This window comes from Trachurus japonicus, chromosome 1, assembly GCF_045865225.1.
Source record: "Trachurus japonicus isolate A0001 chromosome 1, Traja_1.0".
Classification (NCBI taxonomy): Eukaryota; Metazoa; Chordata; class Actinopteri; order Carangiformes; family Carangidae; genus Trachurus; species Trachurus japonicus.
In genome coordinates, this window is record NC_140907.1 from 24,099,455 (window position 1) to 24,121,481 (window position 22,027).

General features: G+C 41.2%; 1 protein-coding gene across 2 annotated transcripts in view; it reads right to left on the bottom strand.

Moving 5' to 3' along the window:
- Positions 1–20,796, bottom strand: part of inpp4b (inositol polyphosphate-4-phosphatase type II B) — a 145,755-nt gene extending 124,959 nt beyond the window's left edge. For both annotated transcript variants that reach the window (XM_085781515.1, XM_085781507.1), the window contains exons 1-2: positions 20,510–20,796; positions 14,426–14,470 (exon numbers count right to left, since the gene is read on the bottom strand). In XM_085781515.1, coding sequence (XP_085637641.1) covers positions 14,426–14,470; positions 20,510–20,594 — 130 coding nt within the window. In that variant the 5' untranslated portion in view covers positions 20,595–20,796. The remainder of the gene's footprint in view (positions 1–14,425; positions 14,471–20,509) is intronic.
- Positions 20,797–22,027: the final 1,231 nt, after the last annotated feature.

Genomic DNA, 22,027 nt, shown 5'->3' on the forward strand with positions numbered 1-22,027 from the left:
GGAGGGAATGAGAGCCGATGGAGGTAAGAGAGGATGGATTGGAAACGGGATGAGAGGAAAGCAGGGAAAAGAAGAGAACAAAAATCAAGATTACAAGGGGGGCAAACACTTTACAATAGTCATGAGTGACGAATCACACAGCACTGTCAGAAGTGAAGAATGTGACGGAAGAAGCACTGTAAATAAACACTGAAAAAGGAGCAAAAAGGTAGAGGAGTTATTAAATATGTCCAGACAGATTTGAAGTTACATGCTCAAGCACTAAAGAGCTAAATCGACTCCCTCACTCTCTAAGGCCTCAAACTCAAAACACAATAAAATTTTGAGGAGAAGGGAAGGAAGGAATTAAATAAAATATATATATATGTACATTGAGATATAAAATTGTTGACTCAGGAGTTGATTAAACCGGCAGCGAGGCAAGTAGAAGTAGAACTCCCTCTGGCAGGGAGATACCAGTTTTATTAGGGCTTTCATTTCCGACAACAAAAGCAGCTTGTCACTCAGTCTCGCTGGCTTCCAAAGACAGGAGCATGGATCCCACAATTCCTGTCAAAGAAACCTGCTGCGTCTTGGTGACAAAGAAACATAGCCTAACAAGGTATAGTAATACTCACTGATCCCATCACACCTCAGCTGAAGCAACTATCCTGAACAAACACAACTGTAGTGCGAGACATCCTTGTTATCTCTTTGTGGATGTCAGACATACAGTAGTGAAGTTGCACATTTGACCAGAGAAGCAAACAACAAAACAGACAGATGTTTTTTTCCTTTTAAAACATGTATTGTACAACTTTTGGCAGGAAAATCATGTGAATTACTCAAAAAAAAACATATTGCCTGATAACCACTAAATGACACCACCATATGTCCTTGATTTTATGTATTAATTAAAATTTGTATACACTCAATAAAGCTGTGTTCAGCAGCCTCCTTGGATCCTGTCCAAGATCAGTATTTTATCTATCAAGCACAATTCTGGCATGAAAAAAGCAATTGATCTGCTCGCAAAGCCTGGTCAGTTTCACACATTGCTTCTAAAAAACTGTCTGGATAACATCAAACAGTAGGTGAACTTCCATTGGAAAAAAACTGCAAGGGCTGAAGATTGTTTCTTTGTGTGTTGGTCCAACTTTATGGGTTTGATTTGAATGTTTTTAAGGAACTGAACAGCAAGTGGAGATGAAAGGTGTTGCTGCAGGCGGGTTTTTAAAGAGTGAAGAGCAAGAATGACGTTGGAAAAAAATAAATGAGTTCAGCAGCAGGGCATCACACTATACAGTATGTGGACTTTTCTTTTCTCAGGTTTACATACACTAATGTTTTAGGTAAAGAGATAAGTTTCACTGTAAAGTCTTTCTTTTCCAATCAGTAACTATAGAAATGTTTAATTTATAACACATGATATGGTAGACAGTGTTATTAATACAGAAATGTTCACAGCAACAGCAACTTTCACTCAAAGAAAACCAATATTAAAGACACATTTCCACAACACTAGAACAAATGTACTGTTAGGGTGACGACTGCCCAGAGTAACACAAATAAAGAGTAACAGTAACACAAATAAAGCTGGGATTTAATTAGCTTTTGCCACGCACACACACTTGTCAATCCATCAAATACAATACACCAGCTGATTTTTTGTTGATGGTTGACTGAAAGAGTAAAATATTCAGAGGAATTCAATCTGTGGGAGTGTCTGTATAGTCGCAAAATAATTCAGCAGCAACAGCAGAGTGAATGTTTGCCATGCTGCACAGGAAAGAATGATTGTATTGTAAAAAAAAAAAAAAAAAAAAAAAAGAAAGAAAGAAAGAAAGTTGTCTTAGGTTGGGTTGAGTTATCTCTAAAAAAATTGTTTCTTTAAGTGGTTACTGTATGAATATCCATCTATCACTTACATGTCTATTCTGAATGTGAGCCTACATGTCCACCCTTAAGCTTATAAACAACCATCTATAAATTTGCAATGAGCATCAAGTGAGATCACACTCGCATCGACTTGAATTTTAGAGGGCAACCATAGTTCATTTGATCTCTTTTTCCAAATTACCGGGTGCACACAAGTCAAGACGTAAACTTGGTGTCTATATGGAGTCTGAATTACTGATTGGTGGATAGCGTGATAACATCTTAAATCTATTACATTCAAACATCACTTATCACAATGTGATATCCAATATGACACACCTGTGATTGCATTAGACTAAATCACAATGACTTAATCCTCCATTTATCCAGAGCATGTCTGGTCACTGAGAGACTTAATCTAAGAATTTCTAAAGTACAACGTCTCATTAAAATGAAAAGTGCTTCATTGAAGACATTAACAACTGTCTCTGAATTCTTGAGCTGAGGCACTGAGTTAGGTCTGAGGATTGGTGAAAGAGTCTGGGAGTAGGGCACTCCCACAGCAGGGGAGCGTTAAGTGAATCATGAAGGGAATAACTTGGTCTTAATGGACTTGAGCATATGTCACCATTACAAAGCAGACCTTGAAACATGTACTGCAGATGTTTTCCTGACACCAAATTATGTTCAAGGAAAAGAAAAAAACTCTGCACATGTGTGTGGGTGTGTTCACATGCTACAAACAGCATCTACAGTATGACGCTGTTATTAGTGAACTATTGGAAAAATGAGTTCAAGCACTTACTGTACACAAATGCCTGGACATACCAAGCACATCCAATTGCAAGTTTTGACTGCATGCAACTAAACACACAAAACGGCTAAAGGCCATAATGGTTGCCACAGAGCCTTTTTACTTTCGGTCAATTTCATCATATCGTCTTCATCAAACTTTAGCAATTTGTTGCTCTCCCTTTGTCTAAACTACACTGGCTGTCTGGTCTTGACATGATTCAAACACTTTTCATTTTTTCCTCTGCAGCACTTACATTCACAAAAGCCCTGTGATGGAACAGTGCAGATAAGTTGCTGACTGCCCCCATCATTCACCTCAGGGGACATATATTTGACTGGCTGGAGGGATCTTCCCCACCCCACCGCACAGTTAACCACAGTCATTCTGGTGATTGAAATGGGACTGGGTGCTCAACCATGCATCACCACACTGGCTCTCTTACAGGAATATGACACTTTGAGTGACCCTTTAAGGTCAGAGCTATTATGATGCTGGGAGGGGGTGGCAGGAAAGGGAAAGAGAAAGGGTCAGAGGGAAAGGACAACGGAGTCCCTTAGAGAGACATTGAGAGTTTGAGGAAGGAAGCCTGAGTGAGAGGAGAGATAATGACGGAGTAACATGGAAGAAGGGAACGGCAACCATGACCTATTGAAGTTAGAGAGAAAAAATTCAGCATTGAACAAATAATGAATTTAAGAGCAGAAAAACAAAACCGATCAAATTTAGAGTGTTGAGTGGTTGCAGAACATCACATTTGTATTGTTTTTGGTCATTTATTAGTAAATATTTATATATTTGTATTAGATTAGGGGCATACATAAATTTAATAAGGAACAACATTGTTCCTCAGTGGAGTGGGAGATCTTGGAGTAATCAAGCACTGTTCAATAAGACAAAGTGCAAAAAGATGAAGTAAAGAAGGGCACAGTTAGTGCCAGTTAGGCACATTGGGGTTTCGCTTTCGCTTTCGCTTTCGCTTTCGAGGAGAATCTCTCTAAAGGGACAAGTCTTCAAGAGACTCTTTAAGCCAGCGACAGACACCCCTGCTCTAATAGCATTTGGTAACTTCCTCCACCTTTGGGAACCAACAAATGAGAACAGACTGTAGGCTGTGATTGCCTTGGGTAGGGGTGGAAATTCTAGATCAAGGAAGAGTAGCTGGAACACAGTGACTGAAAAGGAGCACAAACCTGTATGATTGCGTTCATTTGATGGATGCAGACACAGAAGTTAGTCTGTGGGCAAGCATTAGCGACTTAAACTTTGATTTGAGTGGCCATGGGTATGTTACAGGAGGCCAATGAGCAGTAGAGTGACATGTGGCCTTTTAAGTTGATCGAAAATCAGACGTGCCCGACCCGTGCATTCTGGACAACCTGTAAGAATTTCACTTTAGTGTCCTGAGATGCACTAGAAGTTGAGGTAGTGCCACTTCTAGGAAAGCTATAACAAGGAAGTGGCTAAATCTAGAAAAACCTACAGTGGACGAGTGGTTTGACATCATTTATAACATTTTTTAAATGGAAAGAATTACTTTTGCTATAAGGCTAAAACAGGATCTGTTTTTGAAAAGATGGGAAAGATGGATTAGATATGTCACTCCGGTTTGTCCATTGTTTGTCTAGTACCAGGTCTTATATCCATTTCCTTTCGTCATCTATGTTTTTCTGTGTCAACCCATATGCATCAGTATTTTAATTTTTAATTTTATTTTTTTCCTCTAGTATAACAGATGTGCACCCCAGCATTCTTGTTCTAAGCCTAAGGAGTTACGTTCTAAATTTTTGTATTTTATTATTTTCATCTTTTGTGTGATTGAGGGAGGACCAATCATCCATACCTGTATTGTCAATTGAATCGTGGATGTATTTCTGAGCTATTCAGATGTAATTTACAGATGAATGGATGAGATTGGTGAAGTGATATGTAAATGAACATGTGAACCATGAAAATCACAATAAAAAAAGAATTGAAAAGGTAGTGAAGGGACATGACCTGTAAATGGTAAATGGTAAATGGTCTGTATTTATATAGTGCTTTACTATACTTGAAACGATACCCAAAGCGCTTTACAGTACATCACATTCACCCATTCACACACACATTCACACACTGATGGCGGAAGCTGCCATGCAATTTTCGTCGTCCAATTCTGATCATTGGACGACCCGCTCTACCACCTGAGCCACTGCCACCCCTGGGTGGCATATTGAGGCAGATGAGGTCATGTTTCACAGATCAAAGCTGTGAAATTGGGAGACAGGCAAGGACAGAGAAAGAGAGGATGTCGTCAAACCTGACACCCAAGTTCTAGCTTGGCTAAGTGAGAGATGAAGAGGAAATCATTGATAGATCATTGCCAGGATGATCAAGAGTTCAGTCTTACAGAGGTTAAGATGAGGTGGTATTCCTTCATCCATGTGGACATGTGAGCGATGAGCTGAGATCTGTCCCAAGACTGTGGAGTTATCTGATGGAAATGATGGTTATAGTTGGGTAGTGTCTGTATAGCATTGGTATGAGATGCCATGCAAGATGATAACTGTATCCAAGGAAGTGGTGTTTATTGCAAAGAACGACCCTGGCACTGAGCCTTGGGGGGCTTTGAGATATGGACGTGTGTGTGTCTTTGCCATGCCACACTGAAAGAATGCTCATTGAGGTAGGATTCAAACCCAGAGAGATGCCCATGTCAAAGAGTACCAGTAGCAGGAGGCTGTGGATCACTGTGTCAAAAGCTGCCAATATAAGTTCAGTAAGATAAGAACCAAGGACTAGGCTGCAGGTCTAGCTGCCCTTAGGGCTTCTTTAATAACCAACATAACCCTTTGAGTGGAGTTTAAGACAGACTGATTTGGATCAAAAAGGTCAGCGGTTCCCATGAGAGAATCTCCATGACCTGGTGGAAAGCCTTAGATAAGAGTGGGCAACAGTTCAGTGTGAGCAGGGTCAAGTGAAGGCTTTTTGACAAGGGCTGTTACCTAGGCTGGTTGGGAGGTGGTTATTGACAGTATAGCTGACATGCAGAGGGATGGCTATAAGTCAGTTGTTTTGATATCTCACACACAATAAAAGGAGTTGAAGAGGGCTGGATGAGGGAAGTGGTCTCTCTCTTCAGACTGAGACTGATTATAAAAAGCAGTTTTGGCAGCACTGGATGCTGGATGAGAAGGAAAATAGGAGCGAATAACAACTCTTGAGATCTGCAGGCATCACTGAGTTTACAATATTTTCTCTCAGCAGCTCTCAGATTAGTATCCATCTAGTCAGATGACAGCAGTCAGCCATGGGTGAGGGTGGTTTGGCTGATAGCGTAGAGGAGAGACTCCATGGCATCATGGTTGCAGTGGGGCCGGATAAACTAGGGGCGGTGGGACACTGGGCTGTTTCAGATTGCATATAGTGAAGCTAATGAAGTAGTGTTTGGAGAGGCTCAGAGGTAACAGTTAACGACAACTTCAAAGACTGCCAGAGCAATCCCCATACAAGCAAGGTACCTGAAAGAGGCATAATGTGGTTATTTGGAGGTAGAAGTTCAGTGAATTTGAATTTGAAATTATGAAGCCAGACCTAAGTATGAAAGAATGTGTAGATAGGGATTGGTATCGAACTTGACTGGTTGGTAGCGAAATATCGATAAACTCCTGGGCAAATGGTGCTGTAATCGGTATTTGTAATGTTAAGTGTTTCTAACATAGCTGGCATTTTCATATGGTTTGGATGTGCAGGAGGAATGTGCTTCTCCATGTGACAAAAGCGTGCGCATGCCTCTGACTGTAACCTTAACCACTGATTGCATTCTGTGCTCTTCAGTCACTGGCCACAGGGCAAAGTGGTCTGACGTGTGGGTTCACTTAACTAAATTAAATGATAATGCAATGAGCAGAATCATTAAGAGTATCGATAAGTATTGAAATCTATAAGCAGCATTGGTATCGATACCGGTTTTGATCAGATCCAGGCAGTACCCATCCCTATGTGTAGATAGTGGTGACCAGTATCAGTGTTTCCTGGTTTGACTTATGGCTCAGTGGGAGCCAGTAGCTCAAGGGATAGCTGGTTATTCTAGGTAAGGAGTAAATCAGCTTTCTTAAGTGCAAACTGGCAGCCTCACAAGTCAACAGAGAAGGAGACACATGTAGGTGAAGACTCACCACTAGTTGGGCAGATTTCCAGCTTACAGTAGGTTGTAGTTTTAGTCAAGGGACTCAGCTACCAAAGTACACTGAGGCGGATTCCTAAATTACCTTAAAGGACGATTCCGGGCAAATCCAACCTGGGGCAATAGTTTCCTATCCAATCTTATGCTGTTCAGGCTATTTACATCCCACAAAACCACTTTTTTCCACAGACAGTGTCAGATGGCTATTCAAACATACACCAAGGGGTTTGTTTACTTCAAGCAAACGGACATGTTTGCAAACAGAGCTGTAATACAAAGTCTTGCGAAGTCTTGCATGAGAGTCAAGTTGGCGTCTAACTATGTTTAAAGGTTGTCTGAAGCGCTCCCGTTTGTTTAATCAACAAAGGAATATCAACTCAGAGCCACAACGTCTTCGTAGCAGTAAGAACTTGACACTGGCACGAGACTTTGTATTACAGCTCTGTGTACAAACATGTCGGCTTCCTTGAAGTAAACAAACCCTCGGTGTATGTTTGAATAGCCATCTGACATTGCATGTGGGGGAAAAAAAGTGGTTTTGTGGGATGTAAATAGCCTAAACAGCGTAAGATTGGTCCGCTCCTATTCATCGTTGCTGTGGCGATGCAGGGACAGACAGAACTACTGCAAAACAGGAGCAATTAAAAAGAAAATCTTCAGTTTCTTTCTTTTGGACCTAGAATATTAGGAAACCATAGCCCCAGGTTGAATTTGCCTGGAATTGTCCTTTAACAATTGAGCAATTGGAGTAAAAATGGCCATCATTGAATGCTTCAATTACTATGCTGTATTTATTTTGTGTGATTAGAATAAGCGGAGCTCTTTCAAGATGAATTTGCTGGAAATGAGTTTTAATGCACTGGGCCTCTGTGACCCCCACAATGAATCTAAATTCCATTTAATCGAGAGGGGAGCCCTGGGAGTTGCCACAGGAGACAAATATATGCTCATCTCCAGAAGACGCTTATTCATCATGATAATTATTTCAACGCTTCAATTAATTTGACAACATTATTTGCATGTGGTGCCATTTCGCACACCTGTTTGCCAGTGGGTCTGGGGGAAACAGAGGTAAAATGTCTATTTTGTTGAAGTAAATATGTCCAACCCACTGCACAGGGCTGCTTATCACTCGTGTCAATTTAAAAGCTATTGACAAACACTTTAATACTGTATATTACCTGTTATTTGGCATTTTGTATGGAGTCTCCAGTTTGATATGAATTAATTCAAAGAACATTTGTCAACCTGCCATTCACAGCGAATTTGTCTGGATATGTATACAAATAAATGTAATTTTACAGGGCTTTTTTTTTTGTTTGCACAATGTCTTGTAACAATGTATTTTTAAGTCACCTGCCTTGTAACATGACAAGCTCAACACTGTTGAATGGCATTATAAATTCACTTTGAAAAAACAAAACATAGTTTTAAAAGCTCTACTGTGATTACTGGAAAGTACAAACAGCATTGCTTGGAGAAATACAAAAGATGTCAGCATGTCTTCGTAGAAATAAAAAGTCAGCTTTTGATTTTACTGCAGTTAATTATGGCATGCAATTGACCTCATAGTCAGCATGGCACAGCCATTAATTACACATGATTAGAGAAAAAAAATGTATAAAGCAGAGACAAGCGTCTCAAAATTATAATAGGCTTTTTGAAAGTTCTCGTCTTTGCAGCCATGAGTGCATTAACATTCAGTTTTCTTATTTATTCATCAACAGATCTGGGGCCTATACGATACTCAGGGTATCTTTCAGTTACCCAGCTTCACTTAACCGCTCACTGTCCCGCTATCAACGGTGATGGTATTTTCCAAGAGAATTGATTGGTCAGGAGGCGGAGCTTTTTTACCTGGCGATCTCAATCTGGAACATGTCTATGGATATTCTCATTCATCCAGGTCATTGTTCTCTCTCTCTCAAATTGAATCGTAGGCAACTGGACTTGTATTTGTCTAGGAAGACGTTTTGCCTCTTATCCAAGGGGCTTCATCAGTTCGTACGCATAGGTCTCACTAGTCCGCACTAGTCTGACGAATCAATCTGGAAGATAACCTGCTCCGGACCAGGTTAGCCGTTCAGCATAAATTACCGTGGAGATTAGGGATGCACCGAATATTCTGTAACCGAATATATTCGGCCGAATATTGCAAAAAAAGCAACATTCGGCCTTCAGTGGAATGAGCACAAAGCAAGGCCGAATATTAAAAAAAAAAAAGTCTGATAAATACGCGATCGCGCGATGATCGAAACGGCAGCTTAAAACCCCAGCTTTATTAGTAAGTGACTCCGACTGCTGAAAAAACAACAGCAAGCGCGCACCGTTGCACGTCGCTCCAAGAGCCCGGTGCGTCCTGTCTGCAGCGGAGACACGGCCACTGAGAGGACTGAGTGACGGGACCGTTCCTGTAGGAACGCGCCTTTTCATAAATCATTTAAAAACCAAACACACTGAACAGCATGCTGAGTAGGCTACGAAAGGGAGAGACGGCTGCAGCAGTTAAAACTAAAGTTCCTCGTCCCAGCATGTCGCCCACTCCGTCCGTGGCCGACAGCTTTTAAAACAGTGTTTCCCAACCTTGGGGTCGGGACCCCACGTGGGGTCGCCTGAAATTCAAATGAGGTGGCCTGAAATGTCTAGTGGCCTAATTGATGAATTAAAAAAAATCTGACCAAGAAAGGTTAGGAACCACTGTTTTAAAAGACACTTGGGTTTTTTTGGAATGTACTTGCATAGATCTTTCAGCACTCACAATGGGCCGATATTAGCCTGATGCATCAGCCGCTTATTTCATTACATTTCATATAGCGTCTGGCCGATATAGGCCTAAATGAAAAACTTTATATAACTTGTTGTGCTTTTTTGATGAGCAACGGCAACTGGAATATTCAAAAAATGTCAGAATAGTCAATAAACATTTACTTTCTTTGATAATTAAGTTTAAAAAAATATTTGATTAAAAAACTTTATAACCACTTTCGGTATTCGGTATTATTCGGTTATTCGGCCAAGCGTTTTGATTTTATTCGGTATTCGGCTTCGGCCAAAAAATGCCATTCGGTGCACCCCTAGTGGAGATGCAAGAAGTGAACCACCGTCGTAGTACAGAAAACCCTTAAGTTACCTCGATAAGCTCAAATCGTAGTACAGGCCTCTGTGGTAGTGTATACAATACAATGTTATTTACTTATTCTGTTATTGTTATTGTCAGAGAAAATGGACGACATAGCTGAATTATTCCCTTAGCTTCAAAGAACAGCTGCATCTAATTCAGTGTTCAAATTGTACGGGGGACTAGGGGATCTTATTTCACTCCAAAACAAACCTGTGCCCCCCTGTTAGCTGTCAAAGCTTTTTATTGCTATGGCGTACAGTCGTTGGTGGTCACAACAAGATTCCTAATTAATGATTTATTATCAATATCTGATCTCATCCAGTGGTTGATATATCCCTCATCTGCCACGTGGCTCCACAAAGGCACAGGAAAAAGAGTTACAGTTAAAAATAGGTTTTTATGTGCTGCTCATCATTTACATTTCTCCAGTGAACCTGATTATTTCCAACATTGAGTAGAGAAGATTCCTCAGATTTTATGACAGTGTCAAAACAAGAAGCAAACACCAACACAAATGAATATCCTCATTATTACTGGTTTGAAAATTAATCCAAATCTGCAGTAGTCAAATTCACCCTGTGATGAGCCTGATAAACAGTTGAGCACTGCACTCTGTAGTAAAATGTCCTCTCACTCTGTGTTTACACTCCATGTTACTTGAGAGACTTTATATAGTTTGCTATCTAACCCTGGTCAAACTTTAAATGACAACTGCAGCAAGTTCTACTGACAAAAAAATATTAACAAGTGTTTCAGCCAATAACCATTGTACCTATAACATTATAACAGGAAACATGAGAGACTTCTTTCAGAGGCAGACAGCGAAATCCTGCCCACAGAGGCAACTGGAAAGGCAAGCAACTGCCTGAGCCCCACAGGTTGTTAGGGCGGCCCTACGGCTGACAGACCTTGTTCCACATCAATGTCTCAAAGTGTGGCATCATCAACAACCAGTGGACGATTTGCAACAGCATGTCAGAAGTTGCTCCAAGGTCATTCCCTGAACAATGTGCAGTGACATCACAGAAGCAGTGTTGTTGCCAAATACTATCAGTGAAGTTCAGATCAGCTTTCTGTCCAGAAACAATTTGATACTCTGATACACTGTTCATTCTTCATGTACTTTATTTGCGGAGGCAGCAGGGTATTGTCCATGGAAGCTAGCTTACCAGCATTTTTTAACTTAAGTTTCTGTCATTTTGGGGCATCACCATGTCCCACTAACCAAGGCTGAAGCTTATCAAGCAGAAAGGTTGACACAGTGAAAGCTGTCCATGATGCAGTTTCCATCACTCTGAGGACAGTTATGCTATGGCACATATTATATGTATGCGGAGATGTGTGTGGAAACTAAACTTTCACATTAGAAAATTACTTCCACTGTCTTTTCATCCTCGGCATTAAGGGAGGAGGCAGCAGCAGCAGCAGCAGCAGCAGCAGCAGCAGCAGCAGCAGCAGCAGCAAGTAAATGAGTAAATTATGCTGTGATTTATCATCTCTGAGTAAGAGATGCAGTAAGTTTGAGAGGTTTGAGCACAATATCGTTATACAAAAATAGCATAGCTCCTTTTTAGAAATAGTTCCATACAAAGATTGTGTGTTTACCAGATGTGTGTGTGTGTGTGTGTGTGTGTAAGAGTATGTGAGAGACAGAGAGAGAGAGAGAAATGTGGCAGGCCACCAGAGCAGAGAGTATCTTAAGTGATCCTCACTTTTAGTCTCTAATTTCGTTCAAGCTCCAAAGTGTCTGAGCCTACACATATCATAATGCAACTGCAGAGCATCTTTAATCACACCCTCTTTTTTCCTAATGATCTCCTCTCTCAAACTCTCCACCTCAAGGCTTTTTCTTGAATATTTTAAGTCTAAATCTGAAGCATAAGCCTCACAACATCGTCTGTGCAAACAGTAGTATTCACAGTGGTACTCCCCGTGATGAGTAAACTGAACCTCCCTTGAAAAAAAGATTAAAAAAATAAGAGTGCCCCTTTAATCATCACCATCTGAGGGCAGCCCTAATCCACTAAATACCATGTTTGTCTACAGTGATATAATTAAATGCTAATTAGCTGCAACTTTAATTGCAAAGGTTGGGCACCCCTCCCATACACAAACCACACACACATACTGTACGTACACATACAAATACAAACATGGACATGTGCACACAATTACAAATATACAATTTGCTCATTATAGTCAATATACATTTTTCACCTCTGTGGAAAGTGGACCAGATGCAGCTAATTCACAAAAATGCTATCCCAGAGTTTTCACAGGGAATGAAAGAAGAAGTAAATTGCACTTCTCCACAAATCACTTCCAGTGTGCACTTGAATTTACTAGAAAGCTCTTCTGCTTATATAAAAAGCAGTGAATGGCCTTTACCGAGTGCATTATGCAGAAAAGCTACAAGCCCCTCGTGATCCAGCACTGAGGGTCAACTTTCCCAGTTGAGCTGTCTATAATGTTTGTGCTGCTAGTTGTCAGTTCTTTCAAAAGCAGCATCAAAACATTTATTGTTTCTGCTGCCTTTTAATAATAAGTATTGTCTCTCTGCCTCTTTGAGTACTGTAGTTTGTGTGGGCTTTATGACTCAAGTTCAGAGTCTTTCTTGTGCATTTGTTGTGCCACAGCAGCTTATGAATGGTTCTTACTTTTTTCTTTTTTTTCTCCGTAAAATTAATTTCCTTTGAAACCATTTCCCATTGTGTATGAAATATGCTGCTTGATTTGAGTGTAGCTCGTCTAGATCTACTGCTCTCAAGAGCTAAAAGGGTTGCAACAACAGCTCAGCCCTAAAGAGTTTGGGAGCATGTGACTGGCTGTAGGATAAATGCTCGGCTACTATTGTATTTCAATCTTCTTTGAACCTTTTTGAATTTACTAGGATGATGAGTAGATGGCTGGTCTGCAGCCATTATTTTTAATTTATATTTTTCTATTTTTTCTTCTTTTTTGTTTTGATACATATATTATCTAATTTGTGAAATAATTTCTTGAAAAAAGGAGCAGACAACAAAGCTTTGCTTCTTTCTGCCCCCTTTCATTGAGGAGTTGCATTATTATTATTTTTTGTATTGAACTGTTTCTTTTTTCCTTTTTTTTATTGGATGAAACAAATAAACTAAACCAATACCAATAAATGTAATAAAATATGAGCCTATCTCTGAAAAAAAAACACACATAATTTAAGCACTGGCATTGTGAGTTTGACAGAACAGTTGGATAGATGTGCTGTACATTGAGCAGACATTTCAAACAGAGCAATTACAGTAAATACAGGAACACGCTGGCTGTCAGCTGTACTTTCTACCATGACAGAGAATTTACATTCAGATAGTTTTTCAAACCAAGTGCAAACCCTCAGCCTACTGAACAGTGTCAGTTGATATACTCAGATAGGATGGACATTTAGCAACAAAAGCAGGCATTACAATAGCTTCATTTGAGGTTTTGCTGAATATCTTGGTGTGCCTGTGTCTACACACAGCACATTTACAGTATAGTACACAGTTGTGTGCACTTGAGAGTATGTACTGTAAATGTTTTCACATAAATGACCCTCCTAATGAGTCCAAATCAATCCGAATTTATGTGATCATGTGTCTTTTTAACTAACTATAATCTTGATCTGTATGTAATAGCATTGGGGACCAACTGTTTTACTGGTCAGGAGATGTAGCCTATACTAGACATATACCTCTGCAGTGTGAAGTCATCGAGTGACACAAGGGAAGACATGTTTATGGAATGATTGCCCCTCTCATAATATTGACATTTCTGAATGAAACTGTAGCCACAGCCCTGAAACATCTGCATGTATATTTTGTCTCCAATTTACTGTGAGAGGAGCAGTGGGAAGCCTTTGTCGCAGTTCAGAAACAAGTGAGCCATGATGCCGGTTTTTGATGTTGTCAGCCTTGGCTGTCAAAGACCACAAGAACAATATTTCAGCTTTGGGGAAACTTGACCCGAGCTACAATGAATTGTCTAGAAATAGAATTCCAACATCTTTGTTGCATAAAAAATGAATGAGGCCATTTCGACTGAAGTTCAAATAGGCCCTCTCACCATTCTGTATAATGTTTTCTCTGTGCTTTGTGACTGTTGTCCCTTCTAACTATGTTTGGGATGCGGGTATGTGTCAGAATTGAAAAAAAAAAGATTAAGAATCTCTGCAGATATTTTTCTAATTCTGACTGACTTCTGCATTTGTGAAGCTGTCAGCATGTGTGACTATTTGTTGATGTCTGTTTGACAAGTGTTATATCTGAATTAATGTTAGGCCGTAAACTTTGGTTGTGTTTCTCGGCCAAGGGAAGAGGGATTTGACATTACTGAAAGTGTGCAACCGCGCAAGCGAGTCCATATGTCTTCTATCTAATGTGCCTGCAAAGATATCAACGAAGCGTGGGATAGCTTCACTTCTACTACCTCCCTATAAGCTAAAATTACTCTTGAATCACAGAGTAAACACAGGACTTACCAAGGCTGAACTCCACCTGAGGCAGCTTGGGTGTTAGAATAACACCTGAGAGACAGAGAAAGAAAAATAGAGGGGAGTTGAGATAAAGGCAGACAGGGAGGGAGATAAAGGGAAGGAAGAGGAAAACATTAGAACAACGGAAGAGACAGAGAAAATAACACACATTGACCATGATCCAAAACCTAAACTGTAGCACTCTACACAATATCCCAGAGCTCAGTTTGACATCCACAAGTTTCTTTTGATGGTTGTAGTGCAACCAGTCAGAATCCAATAACATTCAATTTAAGAGTTAGATGAAATGAAATAAGCAGAAATCCTCATTTTACAAGTATGACGTTGCTCTTAAATAATCATTTAAATCAAAGCTCTAAACTCCATACAATTGCCTGATTAATCCCAGCCCTTGGGATGCGTTCATCTGTTTAAAATGAAAAGGGGCCATCTCAGCCCATAGACACATATTAAGTAGATAAGGGGTTGAAATCGGATTGATTATCACTAAAGTAGCAACAGTGTGGGGACAGAGACTATTCAAATCAGAGTTATGCTCCTAGCATGTTGAAGAAGTATGTCGAGAGAATTTTAACAAGCCGGGAACATGGCAGGCTCCCAAAAATGCCACAACGATTAATGTAACTGTTCATTTTACATTATGCAAACACACTGCAAACCTTGTGAGTGCAATCTTTGTGAACACGAGTTTCTGGGCATCCATTGCCCTTGAGGGGTTACACCATAATGATGAGTAGGGGACTGACTGCTTGTATCATCCGTCACCAACACTGACTCTCATTCATCACTCTCCCGGCCCAACACACAACCATTTAAACACCAAAAGGATGAAACACCTGCATGATGGTCCAACACGTGGGGCCCTAAACCATTAAATGACATTTTCCTCTTGCTGGGGTGCTTGGACACAATTGGCCTCTCTAAGGCTCATCAACTTCACTAATGGGCCATGGGTACTCGATGCTTACTGATGTATGGGCAGTACATGGCTTTAGGTAACAGCCATCTTACATATTGAGGATACTTCACAGAGACTAAAATGATTTACTTGTGATTTATAATTACTTCAGTCTATTTCTTGGAAGCTGGTTAGTTTACTTGTAAATCCTTTCATCACAAAGCGTGGCTTCAAAGGAAAAGTGCATCATTTCACACAACTGCGCGTTGCAAAGATGTTATAAACCAACATATCCTGCCTATCCTTGAACCACTGACCCTCTGTGAAGACAAGAAAACACAGAGGACTGTACTGTAGATGGGAGAAATCAACCACTCTATTTAACTGTGTAATTACAGTAACAGATAGAGTGATATTCTAAAATGTTCCATTAAGAAAATAGGAGGATATTTGGACTCTAAGGAAAAAAGATGTTACTCCATAGTAGCTTCCCAGAATGGGTACGCTGATCATCAAGATGCAGAAACTATCCCTTGTTAGGTGTTTGAGTGTCGACTGACAGTGAAAGTTCAGTGAAAGTTGTGTCTTTACAGTGTCCCAGATTTATTTTTTCTAGCTTTTCTACATCGTTATGGAACTAGATATGGAACCACAGAAGTGTACAACGTCACATGCATGTTAAGAATTATGTTTATGTTGGATTAGCTATTTAATTATGGCATTTTTCGTCTACTATTTTCAATGCATTGGCTGAAATGTTCATCTTAATTCATGCAGAAGGAACGATATTACACAGATTGATAATGAATAACAGAAATGTTATTTATAGAAAAAAATCATTAACATTGTCTTGTGTTGTCGCATAGTAACAGCAGCAAATTTAAGGACATTTCAAATTTCAGCAAATAAATTGAAAACTTGTGAATAAAATCTCAATTTGCTGTGTCTTCTCAAGTCTGTGGGAACTGGGCTCTGTCAGTCGCTGTACTTGTCAGGATGTGCTACATTTGAATAAACAGGCTTATGCAAACTTAGTGCAATATGTGTTATGCATACAAGTACAGTAAACGTCTAATTAATCAGGTGCACAAATAGCTGAAGTACATGGGCCAGTAAACACACACACACACACACGGTTGCACAAATAGGCCAATTATGTATGCAAATAAACTTTCTGTGTCACTATCTGGTTTTCACATTACTCTCATCATCATCCCATTCCTCAGGGGTCGTGTCTCCTAATGTTGTCACCACCAAGGCTTCCTTGTGAGTGCTGATGAAACTTTAATAAGCCTGGATGACATGTTGTGTGGTGGCAACAGAGAGCCCTTTAGGTAGGTGGGCTGAGACAGTGCCAGCTGTTGGGTCCCGTCTCTGGTGCCACATGATCATGAGGGACTGTCACTTGAACAGTCCAGCTACTTTGGAGGACTCCATCTGTGCAACACACCAACTTATCTAAAGTGGAGGGGAAGCGGTGGAAAACGTCTGTCATTGCAGGAATAATTGAATAAAGATAACAAGTAAAGCTTAGTCTACATCTGATATGAGTTAGGGATACAGATCATGAGACGTACACACATGGCAACGGGATGCGCTTGATAGCGAGGGAGGAGGAGGAGGATTCTAGTTAAAAGATGTGTGAATTTTAGAGCACAGCTTCTACGTGGAGTGTCAAGTATTTATAGAAGGATCATACCAGATGCTTTGATTATAAGACAGGCAACACAGGTTATGTGGCGTCTTTGAGAACGAATACTGACTACATGACGTTTCAACTGTGTTCAACTACAGGCTTGGAGACGGTTATTCACTTGTTCACAGTGAGTCAGGATCCAGAGTTATTAAAATCATGGACAAATTATGCATACGTAACCTGAGGACACAACACCTGTTATGTACACTGTGACACCATTCTTGTCTTTGAGCACTGAACACATGCATGTCATTAACCCCTTGGTGAGAAGAAGCAGGCTGACCAAGACAAACACAGAAAGTCCTAATTACAATAATTATCCATTACATGACGAGAGGTCAACCACCTGTACTCTCCGTCTGAAACCACATCAGCCTTTTACATATGAAGCTCACCAATGATCCGTCTTCAGTGCAGTGGCTAAGTATGTGGAGAAAAGTGGCACAGGTGTGGTATTTATAATCGATATCCGCTGGCATTATGAATATGGTAATAAGCTCAGCAAGGCGGCAGGCAGCAAGCAGGCAGGCGGGCGGCACATGCAGATGTAACTCCCAGAGGGGCCCAAAGCAAATGAGGTGTGCCCGCCCGCTATACTGCAGTTTCATCTGGCTCTAGAAATAACAGCACAGCCCCACTGTACCTCCAATCTATCACCCCGCTGTCTGCGGGTGGTATCAGTGGGGAAAAAGCCACGCTGAAGGGAGAGGAGAGGGTAATTTATTAGGATGTGTGCAGACTGGGTGATTTCTCTGGAATGACAAAGTTAATTAATGTACAGGGACTTAAATTGTCCGTCTCGTAGATGATCATTTAACCCTCTTCCCTTCTCATTGCCCTGCTCCCTCACCCACTGTACAAGCTCACTAGCGTATGGCAGATACTGTGAGAGAAAGAATGAGTGTAAAAAAAAAAAAAGAAAAGAAAAATGTGGGGGAGTGAGCGCACAGATTTCACATGGGATTGCTGCTTATTTCTGACTCTGAAAAAACAAAAAACAAATGTGGAAAAGCTCCAAAATATAGCCTGTCACTGCTCTGGTCCCCTTCGTATGCTATGAGATCAACTAAGAAAATGAAAAGGAGCGTTGCGCAGGGCATGCAGCACACGCTCCTAATCACTCCTGCTTATCCTCTTCATGAATAGATATTACATGTAAGAGCCTGTGCCTAAAAAACAAATCATGTTTGTATTTTGGAATATTATTTACCGAGGCGATATTAATAATACACTTACATGGCTGGCTCACCATGGGATTTGATATTTCGGGGATTCAAATGGCTTGTCTCTCGATAAAACCATTCCCACCAGAGTGCAAATACCAGCAGCAACTACTCGTACACATGGACACATGCACACTAATTGCAGTCTTTCTTTCCTCTGCCTCATTTTGTCCAATCTCACTCTCCTCGCTTCCTCTTTTTCCTGTACTTTACAACACCTGCTCATCCTTTCTGAAGATTCAGTCATCATCCTGGCCAACATGCCTCTAATTCAATTGATGTTTGCAAAAACAGGCATCCCATTAGGACGAGTGGTGCTGAATGGGAGAGTGAGTTATCGTCACATTACTGCCCTGGGAGATTGAGGGGGGACAGATGGTTTTGTTGCCAGCGTTTAATGAAGTGTTGTGAATCAGTTGGGTGTGCTGAAGAGGTCTTGACTGTGGCGTCAATGTAGGAAGGAGGTGGAGGGCTAACAAGGGCACGGAGTGAGACGTTTTGCCTCATAATAGTTGTGATGTCGAGCAGTGTGCAATGAAAGTCAATTGTGTCGCAGCTTTCATCGGAAATCTCGCTTGGCTGTATGCAAATCATGATTAGAATAGTTAATAGTCAGAATAAGATAATTTTACCCCTTGTGTTTGTTAAATGCCATTTCAGTCCCACCTTAACACGTACTGAACAGCACCCAGTTTGGTCCCACGTTCCTCTCCTGTCATGAAGGAGGAGATAAACTATTTCACCTTGCGACTGATAATGTAGGGTTGTCAACCTGTCTTCCGTGCCAAACATGGTAATTATGTGCTTTGCTCTTCCCTTTTGTCTCCCAGGATGCTTAGGGAAAACAAAGCAGAGATAGAGTGAGGTCTTTGTCATTACTGTTATAACTCCCACACCTGTCAGATGTCTTTGCTAAAGTGTTACAGTGTGATTTTATAGTAGAGCGTATCTAGGGTTCGTCATCAGGTCGCCAACCGTTATAGTCTGAGCTGTTTGTGTGTGCACATGCACGCTTCGATCTGTGCATGTGTGTATGTATGTATGTATGTGTGGATGCACTGGTGTGTAGATGTTCTATTATTTCCTTGTGTGCATGTGGGTGTGTGCAAGTGTGTGTTTAATTGTGCATGTAAACTGGTTCAGTGTTGTGTCTGTGTGGTTTGAGGCAAAAGAGACAAGGCATCATGAATTGCGCTTTCATTCCTTCTTGTACAGCTCCATTTACTTATCCCCATGGGGAAGATGGTGTTGAGCTTGCATGCCAATGCCAATGCTTAGTCGTGCTGCATGCAGTGTGTGTCCTTTTGGTAAGCAAAGGTATTAAACTTGGAGAGCAGGCTTTGTGGCATCACTGATATGGCTAATCTCTTTAGCATTCTCCTGTTGTGATGGGCATTGAGACATCTAGTTTGCCTCTGCCAGTGCTCATTAGTGACAATACTTTCAGGCTACATATGGAATATGACTGCATAGCACAAAAAAAAAGGCAAAGCACACAGGCACAAACAGACGTGAGAATCTGTAGACATTGCATATGTTTTTCAAACAGCCTTCTGCTGAGCTGCTGAATCAAATCCTGCAGACCGGGAAAGGCAGATTTTTCTGACATGGTTTCCCACATTCTGAGACAAACAATTTTCTCGCTACAAGAACCAAATACATAATTAGAAACCTGTAGAAAAGGCAGCAAGTAAGTTCAACAATCATTTCTCAAGCATAATTTGTGTGCTATTAAGGTAGCAGCATGATGGTGCTCCAAAATTGGCCAAAAACATCAGCTATCCTAATCAACTGGCTGTAAGACACAGTATGTTCATTTTACTTTTTTACTAAAATTTTCACCTGTACACACTGTGGGTTCATGACAAATCACAACATTATCCAGATAGAAAGATAAACAGAAAATAAACTACACAGAATTCATTCACTTGCTTATTGATCATTGTGCGTTTAAAATTGTTTCCCTCTCTCACTCACGCTGCTACCTACACCCCCCCCCTCTCTCCCCTCCCCTCCCCTCCCTCTCTCCCTCTTCAACACACACATTCTCTTCAGACAGAACCACTGCAAACACACATTGAGGGAGGAAAATATGCAAGAAACTAGACATTGCTGGGACAAACATTTATAGAAGCAGTATCAATTGTAGCAGCAAAAGCAGGTGTCTCAGAGTTAAACTGTAGGAGGAAGGACGGGGGAAAGAGGGAGAGGGGACAGATTAAGAGACAGACAACACAGTGCAGTCAGCTCACCGGCAGCAGTGAGTCCTTCAGGGTTAGCACTCAGCTCCTTCATGTCAACCATGCAGTGTCCCAGGTGTTGGGTGCCGTCCTCCATCTGTCCGGCTTGCCCCTCAGCTCTCCTCCTCGCTCCTCCACCTCCTCTCCCACCTCCTCCACGAAACACCACAGTCCAGTCCAGTTCCCCGGCTCACACACAGTCTGCCAAGCGGAAAAGCTGTCACTAAGATAGCAATCCGCTTGCCTCGCTTTTCTTGCTGCCTCACAGCGCGCTCTCTGGCAGCATTAAAGATGCCTTTTGGAAACTAATACGGAAGAGAGGGACCACGAGGGACCTGGAGCAGTGGCGGGGAGGGAGGGGAAGGAAGGAGGGAAGGAGGGAGGGGGAGAGGGAGAGGGAGAGCAGCAGAAAGAGGGGAAGGGAGGACTGATGAGGGAGTGAGACTCAGAATGAAAGAGAAAGCAGGACAGAATTGATGTTATGTGCGATACACAGCTCTATCCATCAATCTTTGCCTGTCAGTGGGGCACCTAGACCAGACTGCACAGCGCAATACAGCCAGAAAGACACAACTCTGCCCACTCTCCACCTCTCCCTCCTTTTCTCTTCTGACTGCGCAGCCACTGCTGCATCCAGACATGGCAGCAGGGGTCCCTCTGATTTCTCCAGTCTCCCCTCACCACTTCCCATTTCCTTTTCCAGCAGCAAAACAATTAACAAGCATCTGACTGCTGAGCTCCGTACGGTGAAGCCAGCATCATGCAGCATGCGATTTTGGAAGTTACATGTGGCAAAAAAGGGAGGTGGGGTGGGCAGAGAGAGACAGAGAGAGCAACAGATAAGACACAGTACAGTGGCTGTTTTTAGTGCAGTGTAATCTAACAGTTTTAAATCAACAGGTTAAACAGGGAACCTGACAGCGGTAATAGTTTTTGATAATAGTCAAAATGGATTTCCATTGGAACTGGGCTACTTCCCAGATACACAGAAGCAGCAAAAGATTTTGTTTTAATCAGCAATTACATGTAATGAAGAGGTGCAGTGGCAGAATAATGCAGCTCTCTTCTACTCCCTTCCCCGGTGTCTTTATTCGTTGCCCTCACCGCCCCTCCACCCACTCATGCTGTGAAGGTTATTGTTAGTTATTTGGCCACCAAGGCCACGATTCTACTGTACAGTAAGACCATATCTAAAATCAATGTTAATTTATACTCTGCTGAATGGAGAGGGAGCTGTGGTCTGATCTAACACTCAATAAAGACACAGAGGAGGCAGAAGCCTTAAACTCCTAAAGGAGACTGACACCTACAAAATAAATTATGGAATACAAAGATGCATCACACTGACTGAAATATGAGATGATGAACATATGAATAAAGGTGATAGAGGTTTTTATTTGTTAATAATAAGGTATAAAACAAGTATTGTTCATGCGGCTTACTATTTTTCTAAGAAACCCGATATGAGCTATAAACACAACCTTGCACAATGTTGAAGGGTCATTATTATCAATTACTATCAAGAACCAC